At 41.5% G+C, this 15489-nt stretch overlaps 1 protein-coding gene across 8 annotated transcripts in view; it reads left to right on the top strand.

Annotated features, from left to right (window-relative positions):
- The window catches only part of SPTAN1 (spectrin alpha, non-erythrocytic 1), a 72779-nt gene that overhangs the window by 5529 nt on the left and 51761 nt on the right, over positions 1 to 15489 (top strand). For all 8 annotated transcript variants that reach the window (XM_081278931.1, XM_081278930.1, XM_081278926.1 and 5 more), the window contains exons 2-4: positions 8625 to 8864; positions 10667 to 10792; positions 15338 to 15478. In XM_081278931.1, the coding sequence (XP_081135057.1) occupies positions 8628 to 8864; positions 10667 to 10792; positions 15338 to 15478 (504 nt within the window). In that variant the 5' untranslated portion in view covers positions 8625 to 8627. The remainder of the gene's footprint in view (positions 1 to 8624; positions 8865 to 10666; positions 10793 to 15337; positions 15479 to 15489) is intronic.

The raw sequence follows: 15489 nt of genomic DNA, 5'->3' as shown, positions 1-15489 counted from the left end.
TGCTTTATTAGATTGCTGCATATTGCCAGGGCATGGGCAGGGTTCTTGCAGTATGCAGCCTTAGTCATGGAAGCAATGTGACGCACACAGGCAGAGTCCAAGAAATTCCAGTAACACTGAGAGTTTTTGTGGGCGAGAGAGATTGTAGCACCTTTGGGTGGCAGTGATTCTTGGTGATATTTATGAAAATTTTCCTGTATTCAATGTGGTCTTTGGAAATTACTCTTTTAGAAGCCAAAATAAACTGGGATTTTTTTTTTTTTTCAGTATCGAACCCAAAAGAATTCCATTACCAAGCTACATCCCCAGTTCCTTTTATTTTTTGAGACAGGGTCTTGCTAAGTTGCCACAGCTGGCCTCCGATTTGTAATCCTCTTGCCTCAGCCTCCCCAGTTGCTGGGATTACAGGCAGGTGCCCAGCTAGAACTGGGACTCTGGTAGATAAACTAGAGAGCTCCCTATTGGGTTAAGTGGGGGGAAACTCTTATTAGCCCATTGTCTTTTTTGTTGTCTCCTATAATCACCCAAATGAAAAATCTGAATGCCTATTGCAGTGGGAACACATTGGTGACTTTCAGATGTCCAGCTCCCCAGAGACAGCGGGTTGTGGCTTGGCAGAGCTCCCACCTGCTGATATCAGCTGATCTACTGCAGGAAAGAAAAGTCCATTATAGCCTGACCAAAGCACTTGGTATAGAATTGACTTGTTCTACTTCACTGGGGTGACAAAGAGGGCCTTTTAGGTTGGTTAATTTCAGCAGGGCCTTGCTGGACCTACTCCCTGGATTGGGCCCCAGCAGGGAGATGTGCTAAGGTGGAACCTTTACAGTATTATGGTGGAGACCCCTCTCCCCGCTCCAAGAGCTTCTCTCAAATGTTATTTCTTAAGAGATTTCCATAGCAGCTAAAGGAGTTAAGAAATTTAGTGTATCCTGTGATAGAAGAAAGGAAAATGCCACAGTTTAATCCTGGAAATTTAGATGTTTTTCGGGAACTCATGTGCAGTGTGCTTATCATTCCATGAGTAACTATGTATAACTATACCTACCCCAGAAAATGTCTTTATAAGGTTTTTGTTTGTTTGTTTGTTTTACTGTGGATTGAACTCAGGGTGCTCTACCACTGAGCTACACCCCAGCCCTTTTTATTTTTATATTTATTTATTTTTGGTACTGGAGATTGAAACCAGAGGCACTTAACTACTGAGCCACATCCCCAGTCTATTTTACTTAGAGACAGAGTCTCACTGAGTTGCTTAGGGCCTTGCTAAGTTGCTGAGGCTGCCTTGTATTTGCAATCCTCTGGCCTCAGCTTCCTGAGTTGCTGAGACTGCAGGCATGTGCTACCACACCAGTTTTTACAAGAAAGTCTTATAAACAAGCAAATTAAATTAATAATTTCCTGATGTTTTTCTCTCTTGTTTCCCCAGGATAAGAACAGTGAAAGTATGTAAATGATTCTAACCTTTATTGTTTACTAACTTATGACTGAATCTTTTTTTGGTGGGGGGGGGCAGGAACAGGGATTGAACTCAGGAGCACTTGCCCACTGAGTCACATCCCCAGCCCTATTTTGTATTTTATTTAGAGACAGGGTCTCACTGAGTTGCTTAGTGCCTCACCATTGCTGAGGCTGGCTTTGAACTCACAATCCTCCTGCCTCAGCCTCCCAAGCCGCTGGTATTATAGATGTGCACCACTGCGCCTAGTTTAAGACTGAATCTTTTTTTTTTTTTTTTTTAAAGAGAGAGTGAGAGAGGAGAGAGAAAGAGAGAATTTTTAATATTTATTTTTTAGTTCTCGGCAGACATAACATCTTTGTTGGTATGTGGTGCTGAGGATCGAACCCGGGCCGCACACATGCCGGGCGAGTGCGCTACCACTTGAGCCACATCTCCAGCCCCAAGACTGAATCTTAAAGATATATATATATTTTTTAAGAACTGAGGATTGAACCCAAATATGCTCTTACCACTGAGCAACATCCCCAGCCCTTTTTGAGATAGGGTCTCACTAAGTTGCCAAGGCTGCCCTTGAACTTGAAGTTCTCCTGCCTCTCAAATTACTGGGATTACAAGTGTGTACCACCATGCCGAACTTGATTTTTCTTTTAATGATTAATACCTCACTTTCCCTTTTTTATCCCCCCTCCAAAGTGAGGATGGAAAAGAGAGAGTAAAAGAAATTAATAAACAATTAAACATCAGCTTCAGTACTGTTAAAAATCACCAGTTCTTGCTGGTGTAGTGGCTCATATCTGTAATCCCAGTGACTCAGGAGGCTGAGACAGGAGGATCACGAGTTTCAGGCCTGCCTCAGCAACTTAGCAAGGCCCCAAGCAACTTAGTGAGACCCTGTCTCAAAATAAAAAGGACTGGGGATGTAACTCAGTGGCAAAGTGACCCTTGGTGCAATCCCCAGTACAAAAAAACAAAATCACTGATTTGTATATACTTGTTTAGGAACCAAAGAAAGGATCCTGAAACACCCTGGGCTCTGCGACTTGCTTACCAATCACCTTGTCTCCTGACTAGTTATAAAGTGACATCTAGGCACGGTAGGTAGGACCTATAATTTGAGGCCAGCCTGGACCACTTAGTGAGACCCTGTCTCAAAATTAAAATAGAGTTAAGGATGAAGCTCAGTGTAGAGCACCCCTGGATTCAATCCCCAGCTCTACAAAAAATAAAAAATTGAAGCTCCAGTAGTTTCTTTATTTTCAAGTTTGCTAAGCACATAGTCTGCCTGTGAATAAGTTCCTGTAGTTCCTGAGGAGCTGCAAGCTCCTTAGAGAACTTAAAAATGTATATTCGTAAGGAAAAAAATAATTGTTTGCAGAAGGAGATAGTACTGTAAGGTGAGTGGTAAGGCAGCTGGGGGAGAGGAGACTTCTGACCCAGAAAGATTCGCAGAGGCTGAGGGATCTGCTTTAGACTTTGGAAGACTTGGATGATACTAAATGGTGGAGAGAAAAGTGTGTTTCAGGTAAAGGGAGCATTTCAAGTTGGGAAATGAACCCTGCCCAGGTGAGATACAGCTAGAAGGTGAATGAGCGGTCAGATTGAGCTCAAGGTAAGCATGGCTGGCAATGGTAGTGGTCCTTGTCCAAAACTAGCCTTCTCTAATAAACTATGTTGATGCACTTGGGTGCAGTGTCAACCAGAACTGCCTATAATAAGTAATTAAGTGCTATTAGTGAAACTCTGCTCTCAGCATTTAGCTTTTCAAGGTCACCTTTGTTTTTGGTTTTATGGATTTTCAAAGTCTGTTTTAAGAACAGAAGATATTCACACCTGTAATTCTAGTCACTTGAGGCAAGAGAATGGCAAGTTTGAGGTCAGTCTCAACAACTTAGGGAGACCTGGTCTCAAAATTTAAAAGGTCTGAGGATATAGCTCAGTAGTAAAGCAGCCTTGGGTTCAATCCCTAATAGCCACCCCCTCCCCACCCAAAAAAGATATTTATGGTTGGTGGGGTGGCTTAGTAGAAGAGTGCTTACCTAGCATGTAAGAGGCCTTGAGTTCTATTCCCAGCATCACAAAAGAAAAAAAAATCTATTTTTTTCCACTCACAGTTGTCTACTGGGGACACAAAGGTGTGCCTTCCTGAGCTTTGTTTCCCTGAGGTTCCACCCTGTGCTTCCTTAGAGGACATGCCTGGTGGTCAGTCCAAGATTGGTAAATCAGACTTATTCATTAGGGTGACATCTAGTTGTGTAGCTTTAGTCAGCACATTCTTTGTTTGCCCTTGTCACAGATCTAGTATTTATCTGGACAGGATTCTAACTTCACAGTATAGCAAGTGGACGCTTCATTATTGTGTCATCTCTGCCCCAGCGAGTGAATTCAGGGCAGCTACACTCTCAGTATGTGCTTGGTAATGCATTCTTTTCTTTTTCTTTTTTTTTTTTTCAAATTGTAGTTGGATATAGTACCTTTTATTTATTGATTTATTTTTATGTGGTGCTGAGGATTGAATCTGGGGCCTCCCGTGTGCTAGGCGAGCACTCTATCACTGAGCCACAGTCCCAATCCCCCATCAAGCCTTTCTTAATGACCTCTGTGTTAGTCACCTTTTCATCCTGAATGTGATAAAATGCCTGAGAAAAACAAAGGAAGAAGGATCTCTTTTGGCTCATTGTTTCAGAGGTTTCAGTTCATGGTCACCTGACTCTGCTGTTTCTGAACCTTGTGTGAAGAACATCCTAGCATAAGGGTTTGGCAGAGCATAACTGCCACCTCACAGCAGCTGGGAAGCAGAATGTCAGGAAGGGGCTGGGAGAGAAGATATGCCCTTCCAGGGCATGCCCCACAATGATTCACTTCTTCCAAGGAGGCCCCCTTCATACATTTCTACCACCTTCAAATAATGCCATCAAATTATGAATTCATCAATGGATTAATCCACTGATGGATGAGATTAGAGCCCATGTTCCAATCACCTGCCAAGGGCTGAACTGGGGAGCAAGCCTTCAACACATGAGCATTGGGGAACATTCCAGATCCAAGCCATAACAACCTGTATACACCAGAAATCAGGGATTCAAAGATGAGGTTACTCAGACTCATCATACGCTGTAAAGTGAATATGAGTGCTTTACAAATCTATGGAAGAGCAGTTGCATCTGAGGAGGGAAGGGAGGCGTGCTGTGTGCAGTTTTGTAAGGCTGCAGCTTACTTATTTCACCTGGGCATTGAGTATAAAAATAGGAGTTATCCAGGCAGAGAAGAGATGGGGCATTCTAGGCCAAGGAATTGTGGGCATGTGGCTTGTAGTTTTACAAGGAATTGTAATTTAGAAAAGATTGAATATTTCTGCACACCAGTGGGGTAGGGGTAGGAAGATTGAGTGAAAAGGAACCAGAGAAATTTGGAGCCAGGTGGTGAAGGTCTTGCTAGTCAAGAGACTTCTTTCTCAGTCAGAAGCGAGCTATAAAGGTTTGGGAGTGATGTGGTAAAGAACATTTCTTTTTATAGTTAAAGAAAAAATTCAAACTGTGGAAAACAATAATTGGACAAAAGTAACTGGTGGCTGTGCAGAGTATAATTTGGAAGGTAGGATGATATCGCTAAAAAAACCTCAAGGACTTTTCAGTGAGGAGAAAGTCTCTTCAGAGAAAGGTATCCCTCAGAGCTGATCATGTGCACAGGCCTTTCCCCAGTCACCTCCCACAGCCATGTGAGCAGCACCCTGCTGACTTTCACCCCACCCTCAGCCTGCTGGTTCTTTCTATTAGCCGACCATAGAACAATAGGAAGAGCTCCTCCCAGATTTCCTTGGTAACACAGTGTTTACACCTTTTGTACATTGTAGAACAAGAGCTAGAAGGGACTGTAACACCTCTTCTGCTTCTTTTTTTTTCTTTTTTTTATTGGTTGTTCAAAACATTACATAGTTCTTGATATATCATATTTCACACTTCGATTTAAGTGGGTTATGAACTCCCATTTTTACCCCGTATACAGATTGCAGAATCACATCAGTTACACTTCCATTGATTTACATATTGACATACTCATGTCTGTTGTATTCTGCTGCCTTTCCTATCCTCTACTATCCCCCTCCCCTCCCCTCCCCTCTTCTCTCTCTACCCCCTCTACTGTAATTCATTTCTCCCCCTTGTATTATTTTTCCCTTTCCCCTCACTTCCTCTTGTATGTAATTTTGTATAACCCTGAGGGTCTCCTTCCATTTCCATGCAATTTCCCTTCTTTCTCCCTTTCCCTCCCACCTCTCATCCCTGTTTAATGTTAATCTTCTTCTCATGCTCTTCTTCCCTACTCTGTTCTTAGTTACTCTCCTTATATCAAAGAAGACATTTGGCATTTGTTTTTTAGGGATTAGCTAGCTTCACTTAGCATAATCTGCTCTAATGCCATCCATTTCCCTCCAAATTCTATGATTTTGTCATTTTTTAATGCAGAGTAATACTCCATTGTGTATAAATGCCACATTTTTTTTATCCATTCGTCTATTGAAGCATCTAGGTTGCTTCCTAACAAATCCAGAATCCACCTACAGACTGTAGTTTAAGAGTTGGGAGGGCCTGGACCATGCCATGTTCACCTGCCATTGTTAACCACTCTGGAGAACTGAGGACAGAAAAGCTGGCTTGTGCTGACAAATTTAGAAGATTTCTGTCATATCTGTTTACTTCTGTGATCCTCAATTGAAAGTGCCTTATTCTTGAACTAAAAAATAAATATTAAAAAAAAATTTTTAAAAAAGGGGCTGGGGATGTGGCTCAAGCGGTAGCGCGCTCGCCTGGCATGCGTGCGGCCCGGTTTCGATCCTCAGCACCACATACCAACAAAGATGTTGTGTCCACCGAGAACTAAAAAATAAATATTAAAAAAAAATTAAAAAAAGAAAGTGCCTTATTCTTGAAAGGAGCAAGTAGAATATTTTGTGTTTATCACATAGGTCGGATTCTCTTTCTCTCCCCCTCTTTTTTTTTTGGGGGGGGGGTACTGGGACTGAACCCAGGGGTGTTATACCACTGAGCCACATCCTCAGCTTTTTTATTTTTTATTTTGAGACAGGGCCTTGCTAAGTTGTTGAGGCTAGGCTTGAACTTGGAATCCTCCCACCTCAGCCTCCCAAATTGCTAGGATTGGGGCTGGGGATGTGGCTCAAGCGGTAGCACGCTCGTCTGGCATGCGTGCGGCCCAGGTTTGATCCTTAGCACCACATACCAACAAAGATGTTGTGTCTGCCGATAACTAAAAAATAAATAAATAAATAAAATGATATGTGTGATATCCATGATTCCAAACATCAATTAAAAAAAAAAACAAATTGCTAGGATTATAGGCATGTGCCACTGCACCCAGCATCAGGTTCTCTGTTTGACATTAAAATTTAGTGACAAATCTGAGGGCTTAAAGTTGGGGTGGGTGGAATTATACAGGGAAGCACCACTGTGCAGTTAGAGTACATTTATAGTTAACTTGAAATGGATGTTGGATCTGTGCAGCCTCTTTTTTTTTTCCCCAATTTATTTTTTAGTTGTAGGTGGACACAATATCTTTATTTCATTTTTATGTGGTGCTGAGGTTTGAACCCAGTGCCTCACTTAGCCACAACCCCAGCCCTTTTTTATTGTTGGTTTTAAAATTTTTTAATTTTATTTTTTTGGTGGTGCTGGGGATTGAACCCAGGGCCTTGTGCATGCAAGGTAAGCACTCTATCAACTGAGCTACAACCCCAGCCCAGTCTCCTGTCTTTCTAAAAACAATAGGTAGAATACATCTTTCACAGTACTCCTCCCCATAAAATCATAAACTGATTTTATTTTATTTTATATACACATATATTTGTAGATGGACACAATACCTTTTTTTAAAAAAAATTAGTAGTAGTTGTTTTAATATGGTGCTAGAGATCAAACCTAGTGCCTCACATGTGCTAGGCAAACACTCAACCACTGAGCCACAACCCCAGCCTATAAACTGTGATTTTATTTGTGCACAGGCAAATGAAACTAAGCTTTTCCATTGCCCGGGCTGATAGTCTGAAGAAGATATGTAGGGTTGACATTTTAGAATAACTGAGAACTCAGCTACTTTGCCTTTTTGTTGATTTTGAGGACTCGGTTATTTTATAATCATTTCTTTCATTGAATAACAGGCTGCGGTCTAGAAAGATAGAAAAACTGAGGGCATAAGTAATTTTATTCTAACCTCCACACCATAAAATTTAGAGACCAGATGAAGGACTTTTGAATGGACTTATCAATAATTCTCTGAGGATCATCATTGGTGTTTCCTTTGAATCCTTAAAGCCCTTATAGAATTGGCAATATAGATAGTTCTTAGCTAGGTGTGGTGGTGCACACCTGTAATCCCATACTTGGGAGACTGAGGCAGGAGGATTACAAATTTGAGGCCAGTTTGATCAACTTAGCAAGACCCTGTCTCAAACTTAAAACAAAAAACAAAAATTTTTTTTAAGGGCTGGAGATATAATTCAGCAGCAGAACACCTCTGGGTTCAATCCTCAGTAGTAGGAAAAAAAAAAAACCCACGAAATGAAAAACATTTCTTCCACTTGTCTTTTTCCTTTGGTTTCATTGCCATCTTGACTGGGCAGTGACTGAGGAGCCCAGGTAGGTAGGTATTTTAGTAAGGGCCTTGCTTTCTCATTCTTAGAAGAGACTACCTTCTCAGCTCATTTTTCTGCCAAGGGTTTCTGATAATTCATTCCCGCAGAGAGGGTAGTTCCCCTGAGTCTGTCTTGGTATCTTTTTTTTTTTTAATTAAAAATTTTTTTATAGTTGTAGATGGACAGAATGCCTTTTTTTGGTTTACTTATTTTTATTTTTTTATTTATTTTTTGAAGAGAGAGTTTTTTAATATTTATTTTTCAGTTTTCGGAGGACACAACATCTTTATTTTATTTTTGTGTGGTGCTGAGGATCGAACCCAGCGCCCCGCGCATGCCAGGCGAATGGGTTACCGCTTGAGCCACATCCCCAGCCCTTTTTTGGTTTATTTTTATGTGGTGCTAAGGATCAAACCCAGTACCCCAAACATGCCAGGCAACACGCCCCTGGACACTGATCTACAACTCCAGCCCCTGTCTTGGTATCTTGTAGCACTTATCTCGGGAAATCTGTCTTTTCAGAAAATGGATCCAAGCGGGGTCAAGGTGCTGGAAACAGCTGAAGACATTCAGGAGAGGCGACAGCAGGTCCTGGACCGATACCATCGCTTCAAGGAGCTCTCAACCCTGCGACGTCAGAAGCTAGAAGATTCATATCGATTCCAGTTTTTCCAAAGAGATGCTGAGGAGCTGGAGAAGTGGATTCAGGAGAAACTTCAGATTGCTTCTGATGAGAATTATAAAGATCCAACCAACTTGCAGGTGTGTTTGATCTTCCTGAGATTCCTACAAAATTCAAGAGCCCAAAGGTTCTTTTCCAAAAATTGGATAAAGTTATTGGGTAGCAAGAAGAATATAGATTAGACATAAGGAAGGACTGACTTGCTATTCTTGAAAATCCCCTTGTATTTTAGTAAGGGTGAATGTGGGGTTTTGCAGGTATTAATTTTTCTTTTCTGGATGCTTTAGAACTAATGGTTCTCAAACACTGCCTTAAAACACATTGGTATCCCTAAAACTTTTTTTCAGAAAAGGTCTGAATTCTTAGGACTGTGTGTGTTTGAGAAAGGCATGCTAACAATGCTATTGCTGGCAAAGATTCATAGTTACGAGTCCTTTAAGACTCTTTAGTACTTATCCAAAGCAAAATGTGAATTTTGTAATATTGAAATTTACCTCAATAAATTTGTTAAAGGGAAACTTCTCATTTGTGTGTGTGTGTGTGTGCACATTCACGTGTGTGTGTGTGTGCGCGCGCGTGTGCATGCGCTAGGGATGGAACCCAGGGCTTCAAGTATGCTGGGCAAGCATTCTGCCAGTCCAGCCTTCTCATTGATTTTTGGCAAGAAACTTTATATTTATTTATTTATTTTAGTTAAAAAGGTGAACACAATACCTTTATATTTTTATGTAGTGCTGAGGATCGAACCCAGTGCCTCACGCATGCTAGGCAAGCGCTGTACCACTGAGCCACAATCCCAGCCCCAAGAAACTTCTTTTAAAAAAAAATATTTATTTTACATTTATGTGGTGCTAAGGATCGAACCCAGTGCATCATGCATACTTGGCAAGCATTCTACCACTGAGCCACAACCTAGACCCCAAGGAACTTCTTTTAAAAATTGTTTTGGAGCCAGGCACAGTAGTGCATGCCTGTAATTCCAGTGGCTTGAGAGGCTGAGGCAGGAAGATCACAAGTTCAGAGCCAGCCTCAGTGAAAGTAAGGGACTAAGCAACTCAGTGAGACCCTGTCTGTAAACACAAAATAGGGCTGGGGGTGTGGCTCAGTGGTCAAGTGCCCCTGAGTTCAATCCCTGGCATACTTCCCCACCTTTCTCCATCCCCCCACCCCCCAGCAAAAAAAATTTGTTTTGGTAGCAAGTGGAGCAATGGTTGAGTCTGTGGGTTCTTTTTTTTTTTTAATATTTATTTTTTAGTTTTGGGTGGACACAATATCTTTATTTTATATTTATGTGGTGCTGAGGATCGAACCCAGTGCCTCATGCATGCTAGGCGAGCATTCTACCACTGAGCCACAACCCCAGCCCTGTGGGTTCTTTTACTATACCAAAGTAGTATAAAAAGAAAGAATGAGGAGCACTAGTTGAGAAAGCAGTCAGTCCCCTTCCCAGTTCAAGTCTTGATGAATCAGAGGTACTGAGAAATGGAATGTAGACAGAATCAGTATGGCTTCTAAAGCAAGCAAAACAAGGTGTCATGTTGTGAGTGTGAGTCTTTTGTTCAAGGGTAAACACTACATGCTAAGAAGACTTTCATTATGGTTCTGTATTTCTAGAAGGGTTTGGATGTCCACAGAAAGACTTATTTCCTGGTAAACAGTAGAATTAGGATATTTTGTAGCTTTCTGTCTGTAAAGTTGGAGGACCTTGTAAGTTACCTTCAGAAGGGCAGTGGAGATGCAGTTGGAGTATTTCAGTAGGTGAGCCTTAGAGAGTGAGTAAGGCACTAGAGTACCTTCCTAACTAGAGGAATGGGTCAGGAAGGGAGGGAGGGAGGGTGAGTGCAGTGTGGTGACATCTGTCTCACTTCATATCCTCCACTAGGGAAAGCTTCAGAAACATCAAGCCTTTGAAGCTGAAGTGCAGGCCAACTCTGGAGCCATTGTCAAGCTGGATGAAACTGGAAACCTGATGATCTCAGAAGGGCATTTTGCCTCTGAAACCATCCGGGTGAGTATGAGTGGTGCCTGTACTGATGGCCTTGCCTGGGACTAGGAGGAATTGCATTCATGCTTAAGTGTCAGTTTGGGTTCCTAAAGTGATAGCCCTTTCCAGTCTTTTAGAGAATCTGTGTAGGCTCCTGAAGGAGTTGCCCAAATCCTGCCTTTGTATTAAGATTCAGCACAGATATAAACCAGTGCTCTATATTCAGTTAGAAATAAGATTCTTTTGGTAGAACAAACTAGAATGTTATGTTATTATATTTTAAAGAAAATTGTATCATTTAGCTCTAACATTTACAGATGGTAATTGGATGGGAGAGTGTATTAGTGAAGTTGGTAAATTTGGGAATTAGGATGCAAAGATAAATAGGAACAATCACAGCCACTCTGTGGAAAGTTCTGTTTTTCCAAGCTTGCTGTCTGAATTGTGGTGGCTTGCCCTTGAAGGGGTTCATCAAGGTTAGGCAGCAAGCCAGTAAAGGTCCAACTTTATGGAGTGATTTGTGGCACCTGTTGTCTCTGACGTGATATGATGAACTTTGAGGCAGATATCTTCAAACTCTGGTCTAGTTTGTTTTGGACTCAGGACAATAATTGCTTTTTATCTGTTTCACATTTCTAATGCCAGAGTATTAAGGGGAAACAAACCTGTTATGATGAGTCTGAACTTCTAAGTGAGTGCTCTTCCCTATATCAGAGGATATACCTTCTATCTAGTTATGTGTTTTGTTTGGTTCTTTGTGTCCAAAGCTATAGTTGTGTTGAGGGCTCAGCCTTTCCCATGCCTTGACCTGTCAAGTAATCCTGAAGATTTAGAAGAAAGCTATTTTCTTTATCCCCAGCTAGAAATGTTTCATCTCCTATTCTTCCCCAATGTAGTTTCAGAGGTTTCATTTCCTTAGGATCCATGCTAGTGGTTTTCAACAATAAAGACTTGTTGTCTCATGTATACTGTGCTCTGCAGTCTCATTGAAAACTTGCAATTAGCTTTAAGCTTGTGATTAACAATTATTAACTTATTGCTAGTAATGATTGTAAATAGGAAACAAAAGTGGGTTCCAAATGTCATATGATCAACTATCAAATTATGTTGAACCCATTTGGGCTATGTAATACATCTGTGCAATGAAATACAAGTATTTATCTTCCCTTTTCACCTGTATTTTTGTATGTATTCTTAAAGTAAATAAAATTAGCCTGCTTATTATTTCCTTGATGAAGTTGTTTTCCTGTAGTAGACAGGGTTGCTCTGTAGTAGCATAATTGGGTCACAGAAGCGTGATAGGAGAAATAGACCAAGTGTTTAGCTTTAGAAATTAAACTGCAAGGGAGGTCCAGGACCCAAATTTGACATCATTCATGTCCATTAGTACCATCTGCCCTGTTTGTCCTTGTTAAAGCAACATTAAAAGTACTGTTAAATACTATTTGTTGAGTAGCTATTAGTGTACAGACACTTTGCTAATCTCTAATCTTCATAATAAATTTGCAAAGTGGCCATTTCCTTCATATCATGGAACAGTAGAAACTGAAACTCAGAGAATATTATTGCTATGTCCTTACCTTAATGTTTCTGCCATCTGCATCTCTAAAAGCTCCAGCTGATGGCTCATACCTCTGTTGAGAAATTCACCTGAGTCAGATCTGGACTTTCTTCTCCGCCCTGCCCACATTCAGTTTTTCTGAAGTGCACCTGCCTCCCTGCCCACTCATGCTCTCAAACAATAGGAAGCCTGTGAGGCTGGACACTGTCTAACCTACAGGATTTATGAGATCAGACAAACCAGGCATGGGAAAATTGTAGTACCAGGACAGGCCTTGCCCGAGTCTTAAATATGTGAAAATGAAATTTGTGAGACTGACAGTGGACTTGATGGGGGAGGTTTTTCTCTAGTCTCTGCCTCATTCTCAACTTGAGCAGGGAAAGCTGTGGTGCTCACAGTTCCCAAGGCAATCCTGCCTTGGCAGCTTATTTGTCCTAACTCTGCAGCTTGGCTTGGCAGGCAGCAGTTAACGCTGAGGAAGGTGGGTGGTATGGAGGTTGTGTCTGTGTCCTGCATAACCTGTCTGTCACTGGTTTAGACTTTCACACCATACCGGACTTCGTGGCGCCCCATAGTCACCGCCACCCACATCGGGTCCCATATCCGAGTAGGTGGAATACTGATTGCTGTTGGTTGCTGTGGATTGCCTTTCACTTCCTTCTCAGCGGTGGCACAGTTTTCACCCACAGGTGGAAGTGAATCGTGTGAGCATTCATTTTTCCCACTGTTGTCTACTTACTGGGGAAACATCCATTCTTATTTCTGAGAGACTCTGCCCACGCTGTCCGCTGGCTTTCAGGATTTTTTTTTTTCTTTGCATTGAGTAGCATCTCAATGATGGATGGATTCCAGACTCCAGACTCTGGTTCTTTTCCTGTTTGACCCTTTCTGTTTGGTTGACCTCTGCCTATCAGTGTCACATGGAAATTCCCAGTATCTTGGGTATGCATCAAGGGCCACAGAGGTTGGATTGGAATGCTGGAATGCAGCCCCAAGCTTGAATGATTAGCAATTTCCCCAACTTCTTAAATCACTGCTGGGCCTGTACTGTGAGCACCCAAAGATACTGGGAAGTAGATGTGTTTGGGTGAAGTTTGAATTAGGACTGACTTGAGATATGGTGTTCCATAACTATTTTTTCATAGATCTCCAAACCCTTTTCTGTCAAGAATCCTTTTGATAACTGATGACTATTAGGACCCCATCCTCCCTACTTCTATCCTAAGATTTCCTGTTGTGCCTCATAATCTTCACTTTTTTTTTCACTGGAGATGGAACCCTTGGGAGTTGAGCCATGTTCCCAGCCCCTATCTATTTATTTATTTATTGGTACTGGGGATTTAACCCAGGGGCGCTTTACCATGGAGCTTTATCTTGGGCCCTTTTTATTTTTTATTTTGAGACAGGGTCTCATTAAGTCACTGAAGGCCTCACTGAGTTGCTGAGGCTGGTCTCAAACTGGTGATTCTTCTGTCTTAGCCTCCCAAGTCACTGGGATGATAGGTGTGTTCCATTGTGCTTTTTATCTTTTTTTTTTTTAACATTTTTTTTTTTTTAGTTATAGGCAGACACAATACCTTTATTTTATTTATTCATTTTTATGTGGTGCTGAGGATTGAACCCAGTGTCTCATATGTGCTAGGCAAGCACTCTACCACTGAGCCACAACCCCAGCCCTTACTTTTTATCTTGAGGTGGGGTTTTGTAAGTTGTTGAGGGTTTTGCTAAATTGCTTGGGCTGGCCTCCAACTTTTTTTTTTTTTTTTTTTTTTTAAGAGAGAGTGAGAGAGGGGAGAGGGAGAGAGAGAGAGAATTTTTAATATTTATTTTTTAGTTCTCTGTGGACACAACATCTTTGTTGGTATGTGGTGCTGAGGATCGAACCCGGGCCGCACGTATGCGAGGCGAGCGCGCTGCCGCTTGAGCCACATCCCCAGCCCTGGCCTCCAACTTTTGATTCTCTTGCCTCAGCTTCTCAAGTTACTGGGATTACAGAGTATGCCACCATGTCTGGCAATCTTTCTTTTTTTCCCCATATCTTCATTAATTCAGAATACAACCTTCAGTAATTTCTGCTCAGTTTCCATATTAATGTCTCATTTCCTTGCCCTATAGTCATTTGGCCTAGGAATCCCACTTTAATAATTATTAATACTATTATACAATTATTAATATCTAATCATAATTTAATAATTTTAATGACATAACTGGAATGAACTTATCTATGAAAGGTCCTTTTCTAACTGTAAGATCAATCAAACCACTATGAAGTGTATACTTTTGCCTGCTTCAGTTATAAATTTATGACTTTTACTTAGTTTAGGGATTATTATTATTATTATACTGCTATTGAACTCAGGGGCACTCGACCACTGAGCCACATCCCCAACCCTGTTTTGTATTTTATTTAGAGACAGGGTCTCACTGAGTTGCTTAGTGCCTCACTGTTGTTGAGGCTGGGTTTGAACTCACAATCCTCCTGCCTCAGCCTCCCGAACTGGTAGGATTAAAGACATGCATCACTGTGCCCAGCAGGGGTTATCTTTTTTTTTTTAATATTTATTTTTTAAGTTGTAGTTGGTCACAGTACCTTTATTTTATTTATTTTTTATGTGGTGCTGAGGATCGAACCCAGGGCCTCACACGTGCTAAGCGAATGCTCTACTGCTGAGCCATAATCCCAGCCCTGACAACAGGGATTTACCTTTTTAAAAGATTTTTGTTCAGAGCTTAATGGAGTTGGGTATAACCTGTGAGAACTCTTTGGAAGAGCCCGATCTTTCAGAGCCAGTTGTAATCCAATTAAAAATCTGGTTTTTAGGGGCTGGGGATGTGGCTCAAGCGGTAGCGCGCTCGCCTGGCATGCGTGTGGCCCGGGTTCGATCCTCAGCACCACATACAAACAAAAATGTTGTGTCCACCGAAAACTAAAAAATAAATATTAAAAAATTCTCTCTGTCTCTAAAACAAAATTAAAAAAAAACCCAAATCTGGTTTTTAATGTCCAGAGCCGTTTGCTGGAGCTGCACAGGCAGTGGGAATTACTTCTGGAAAAGATGCGGGAGAAAGGAATCAAACTGCTACAGGCCCAGAAGTTGGTGCAGTATTTGCGGGAGTGTGAGGACGTGATGGACTGGATCAATGACAAGGTACATTTTGG

Source organism: Spermophilus citellus (assembly GCF_964194105.1).
Source record: "Spermophilus citellus genome assembly, chromosome: 2".
NCBI lineage: Eukaryota > Metazoa > Chordata > Mammalia > Rodentia > Sciuridae > Spermophilus > Spermophilus citellus.
This window is presented reverse-complemented; position numbering and strand designations above follow the sequence as displayed.